The sequence below is a fragment of the Marmota marmota genome, unplaced genomic scaffold (assembly GCF_001458135.2).
Source record: "Marmota marmota marmota unplaced genomic scaffold, marMar, whole genome shotgun sequence".
Classification (NCBI taxonomy): domain Eukaryota; kingdom Metazoa; phylum Chordata; class Mammalia; order Rodentia; family Sciuridae; genus Marmota; species Marmota marmota.
Window position 1 is genome coordinate 13,126,273 of NW_026000240.1, and position 5,522 is coordinate 13,131,794.

A 5,522-nucleotide genomic window follows, 5' to 3' on the forward strand; every position below is an offset into this window, starting at 1 on the left:
GTGGGTCGCAGGCCCGCCTACCTTGCAGGGGTGATTGGAAGCTCTGTTCAGCCGTGGGCCACTGGGCCTTTTCTGCCGGTGGTCACCGTTCCGCCTACCTGGCGGGCGCTGGGGGTCGGGGGCGGCTCTGCCCCTCAGCAGGTCGCTGGGCCTGCTCTGTGGATCTTGAGGAATATTTCATTTCCAAGCCATAATACGCATATTTTGAAGTCAGAGAATAAAATCTCTACTGTTTTGTTCTTTTTACTCAACATAGCTTTGGCTATCTGGCAGATATTTTTGGTGTGTGTGTGTGTGTGTGTGTGTGTGTCTAAACGAATTTAAGGATTTTGGGGGGATAGTTCTGCAAATAATGTCATTGGTATTTTCAAAGGGGCCACATTGAATCTGTAGATCACTTTGGGTGGCATGAATATTTTAATAAAATTGATCCTTTCAATCCATGAACATGGAGTGTCTTTCCACTTGTGTGTGTGTCCTCTTCGATTTCTTCAATCAATGTTTAGATAGTTTCCATTGTAGAGATCTTTTACCTTTTTGGTTAACTTTATTCTTTGATATTGTTTTTATTTTTGTAGTTATTATAAATGGAATTGCTTTTTTATTTCCTTTTCAGGTGACTCACAATTGAGAAATATAAACACTTCTGATTTTTGTATATTGACTTTATACCTTGTAACTTTGCTGAATTTGTTAAGAAGTTTTAATAGTTTTTGGTAAAGTCTTTGGGGTTTGCTCTGCATAAGATCATGCCATCTGCACTCAGCACCCACTTGACTTCCTACTTACCATGTGGGTGCCCTTTATTTCTTTCCCTTTCCTGATTGTTCTAGGTAGGATTTCCAGTACTGTGTTGAATAAAACTTGTGAAAGTGAACATCCTTGTCAGGTTCCAGATCTTAGAAAGAAATCTCCAGCTTTTCTCCATTTAGTCTGATGTTAGCTGTGGACTTACTATATGGCCTTTATTTTGTTGAGGTATGTTTATTCTGTACCTAATTTGTCCTGAGTTTTTATCATGAAGGAATGTTGAATTTCATCAAACACTTTTTCTGTGTCTATTGAAGCGATCACATGGGTTTTGTCCTTCATTCTGTGGATGTGATATATCATGTTTATTGATTTGAAAATGTTAAACCACCTCTTACACCTTTGGGATAAATCCCACTTGACCGTGGTACGTATTCTTTTTCATGTGCTGATGAATTCAGTTTGTTAGTATTCTGTTAAGGATTTTTTGCATCTGTGCTCATCAAGGATCTTGACCTGTAGCTTCTCTCCTTATCTGGTTTTCATATAAGAGCGATGCTGGTCTCATGGTAAGAGCTTGGAAGAATTTCTTCTTCTTCAATTTTTAGAAATGATTTAAAAATTACAATCTATATAATTCTAAGATACCATAATTTCATGTATGTTGTGTTTCTATTATCACTTGCTTCAAATTTTTTAATTATTTTATTTAAAAGAATTGATATTAGTTCTTCTTCAGCAGTAAAGACATAGAGTCTTGAACTCTTGATGATGGGAGTCTTATTTGGTTTTTGTTCATTTTTGGAGTTTGTTGCTTTTTATTTTGTGCAGTGCTGGGACTCAAGCCAGGGTCTCACATATTCTAGGCCAGGACTCCACTACTGAGCTACCCACTAGACCTGTGAGAGCTTTTTTATTACTGATTTTATCTCAATACTCATTTTTTGTCTGATCATGTTTTCTGTTTCTTCATGATTCAATCTTTGTAGGAGGTATGTGTCCAGTAATTTATCCATGTCTTCTAGTTTATCAAATTTATTGATTATCATAGCCTCTAGAATTCCTTCCATTTCTTGAGTGTTAGTGGTAATATCTTTTCTTTCTTTCTTTTCTTTTTTTTTTTTTTTTTTGCTGACTATTGGAGTCTTCTCTTTTTCTCTTAGCTTTTTAAAGGTTTCTTGCTCTCTGTTAAGTTTCTCTGAAAACTGAATTGTTTCTCTGTGTTTTCTTGAATTTCATTGACTTTTCTTAAAACAACTATTTTAAATTCTCTGAGATATCATTTATATCCATTGCTTTAAGGTAGGTTTCAGATGTCTTGCTTTGTGGATTAAATGAGGTTAGGTTCCCTGAAAGTTCTTGATGCTTGATGGCATATGACAACATCCATGCATTGAAGGATGGGGTATGTAGTCCATTGTTCATAATTTGGCTTTGTGTCTGTGCTTCCAGAAATTCTAAGCAAGCTGTTTATTGTGTCCCCTGAGTCTGTGGTCATGCCTTGATTTCAGCACTAGATGGCACCCTAAATTCAGGTTTGCCATGAGCCCACAGTTGGAGTGTTGTCACTGTTTTAGTAATAGAGGGTGCCCCTTGCCTAAATTTTTTGTAAGTCTGCAGTTGATGTACTATACATGATAGACAGGGGTAGTGCCTAAAGAGAGCAGTCCAACCTTGTTGGGTCTGGTAGCCTCCACCTGAGGCCACAGTTGGCCCAAACACCTCATATATAATCACCGGCTGTGTTCAGGCACTGCAGGATTCTGCCCAGAATGGGCCTCACTGTGGAGGGTCCATGCCTGGGCACCAAATGCTGGGTCACGCTTGGAGCCCACAGCTTGATGAGTTCAGTACCAGAGCCAAGAACAAGGCCCATGCTGCTATTTCCTGCCTACTCCTAAGGTCTAGTTGCGGCCTGACACTAGAGCGACCAGCTAGAGGTGATGCTAGAGCACGGGTCCATCTCACTGGGTTGCAGGTCCTCGAGCCCTGACCTGGGGGCAAGGTCTATGAGGTTCTTCCCAGTGTTGAGTTTCACTGGCAGGCCCAGCACTCAGTTCCAAGTAACAGCCCTATACTCACTTCCCTGCTGAAACTGGCTAACGATGGAATCATTCTGAGCTGTGCTGCCTGAGGTTGAGGAGGACTGGTAGCAGCTGTCCCTCAGCTGCTGCTGAGCTGAGTCACACCTGAGCCCCCTGCAGGCTAATGCATGGCTGGCACCAGAGCAGACTGAAATCCAGGTCCATCTCCCTGAGGTTGTGGGTTCCTGCCTGCCTCAGGGTAGATCCACAAGCTTTGTCCATGAGCACTGGCCTGGAGTAGGAGCAGTGGGGCTCTGCCCAGCTTTGGGCACTGAATGCCCTCCCCCATCTCCCCAGGATGTGTCCCTGCCCAAGTTGGAGCAGGGTGTGGGCAACTCTGTCCTCCTGCCTTCTTTAGCGAGCACATCTTTTCTTGATATGCCAAAGCCAGGTACTGCACTCGCACAGGTTTTCTTAGCTCTTGTGAAGATGAGTTCACATGTGACTCAAATAATCAAGTTCCATCCTGCCCTAACCCCTTCAATGTGTTTTTTAAACTAATCCAATGCTTTTCTTTCTTTTTTTCCCCCCCTTTTTCTTTTTTAAGTAAATTCTTGAAGGGAGCCAACTTAAACTCTTTGCAGTAGTGTGTGTACTTACTTTTTGTTTTTCCCACTTCTGCTCCCAGGACTAAAGGGCTCCCTCCAAAGGCTGCAGCTGGAGTATGTGGACGTCGTCTTTGCAAACCGTCCAGACAGCAACACGCCCATGGAAGGTGAGTGAAGAGAGTCCATAGAAGATTCTAGAACTATCGATTCCAGCTTGAGGGCTCAGTCTACTCACAGTTGGAAATGAAATATATACAGACTAGTCTGATTGAATAAGAAAAATGGAAAACTCTGATGGGTTCCTTTAGGCTCAGTATTTGCCCTGACAGCCAAGGTTGTCACATCTCCGTTTTTCTCCCCTAGCACTGAAGGCATTAGACTGTGACTCCTGGTAGTTAGTGCTCATTTTTTTTTTCCTGTTCATTTCACCTTTGTGATTTTATCAACTAAAACAATGAAATTAATTGGAGGGGGATTCTGTAACTGGCCATCATTATTTCAGGGTGAGTCCTCTGGGGGACCTGTATTTTACAATGACTCCAAGTCTGATTAGCTTCCAACCTGTGGTGACAAGCGCTAGTGGTACCCTGAGAGGAGGCTGGGCAGGAGGGACCACTCCAAACAAGACGCCTCACCGTAGTTTGGACGTAGGTCCTGGAGAAACCAAGACATCCCATCTCCTTTCTATTATGACTGCCAGAAGAACAAGCTTATTCCTAAAACAAGATGTTATTCAATTGACATTTGTTTGCCAAATCTACTTAGGACGATTGAGAAAGAAGATGGTTTGAGAGGATAATGTAAAGTATATTCTAATTAGTTGAGGTTCATCATCGAGGTTGTCATTTAACTGAGATGACAGAGAGTGGAGATATGGGAAAAGAGAAGGGATGTTTGGGTGATTTGAGTTTTACAATATGATATGGTTTATCAATTTTTCAAAGAATTAGAATAAAATTGCACTGAAGGTAATTTTTGTCTTTGATCATCTGAAAGGAAGTGCAGGGTCGTGTGATAAATGGGGTTCTGTTGATATTTATTCTTGCTGTAGGGTTATAGAATTTATAGAAAAGTGTAGATGATCAAAGAACATATGGATGGCAATTATGAGCATAAGCAATTTCATGGAACATGTTTATGTATAAAAATTTCTCCTAGAATTTTTTGCTTTCTTGATTCTGGGTAAATTAGGAGTTAAATGCAGCATCCCTGTTGGGAACTATCCATGGAAATGATATAAGATTGCATATCTTTGTCAGAGAAGAGATCAGGTGTTTGATAAAGCAAACCATAAACATTTCATTCGTATACAAAGTTATCATTGCAAGGATAATATATCAGATCATTCTCAATGACACACTAAAACAGCACTAAAGCTAGTCAGAAAAAGCATCAAATAAAATGCCACTTAGAAGCACTAAAGTGACTTCACAGTTTAAGTGCCTCGTGACTATTTTCCTCTTTGGAACAGTGTCCTTAGCAATTACACCATGTACATTTACAGGACAGCAGACCCTATGAGAGTCTTCAGGAATTTTTTTTCCCCTATCTTAACCCTACCTTTAATTTTAGGGATATATTGTGGCAGTCTCTCAAACAGGAATCATAATTTGCATCGTGTGTGTGTGTGTGTGTGTGTGTGTAGGAAATTCTCAAACTATGGTACACTAGCAAGATAATGGTGTCTCTTATGTAAACACTCATCATGTGTTGAAATGCCTTAGAAGGGAGCTTCAAAGTATTAAAACAAAAATAGATTACTGCTGTCTGATAGTCTGTAACTGAGGCAGTGTCTTGCCTCTGCTGGACTTAGAGAAAATTTATACTCTCCCTAAGTTTCTCACATAAACCTCCACAAAGAGAGATAGGAAGCTAGTCTATGATGAGTCATTGTCCAGACTCAGAAGCAGAAGGCAGGATACTAAGAAATGGAGAGTGGGGGCTGGGGATGTGGCTCAAGCCGTAGCGCGCTCGCCTGGCATGCGTGCGGCTCAGGTTCGATCCTCAGCACCACATACAGACAAGGATGTTGTGTCTGCCGAAAACTAAAAAAATAAATAAATATTAAAAAAAAATTCTCTCTCTCCCTCTCTCTCTCTCTCTCTCTCTCTCTCTCTCTCTCTCTCTCTCTCTCTCTCTC

At 41.0% G+C, this 5,522-nt stretch overlaps 1 protein-coding gene across 4 annotated transcripts in view; it reads left to right on the forward strand.

The window, feature by feature from the left end:
- The window catches only part of Kcnab1 (potassium voltage-gated channel subfamily A regulatory beta subunit 1), a 313,546-nt gene that overhangs the window by 260,801 nt on the left and 47,223 nt on the right, over nucleotides 1-5,522 (forward strand). For all 4 annotated transcript variants that reach the window (XM_048793903.1, XM_015486934.2, XM_048793902.1 and 1 more), the window contains one exon: nucleotides 3,463-3,549. In XM_048793903.1, the coding sequence (XP_048649860.1) occupies nucleotides 3,463-3,549 (87 nt within the window). The remainder of the gene's footprint in view (nucleotides 1-3,462; nucleotides 3,550-5,522) is intronic.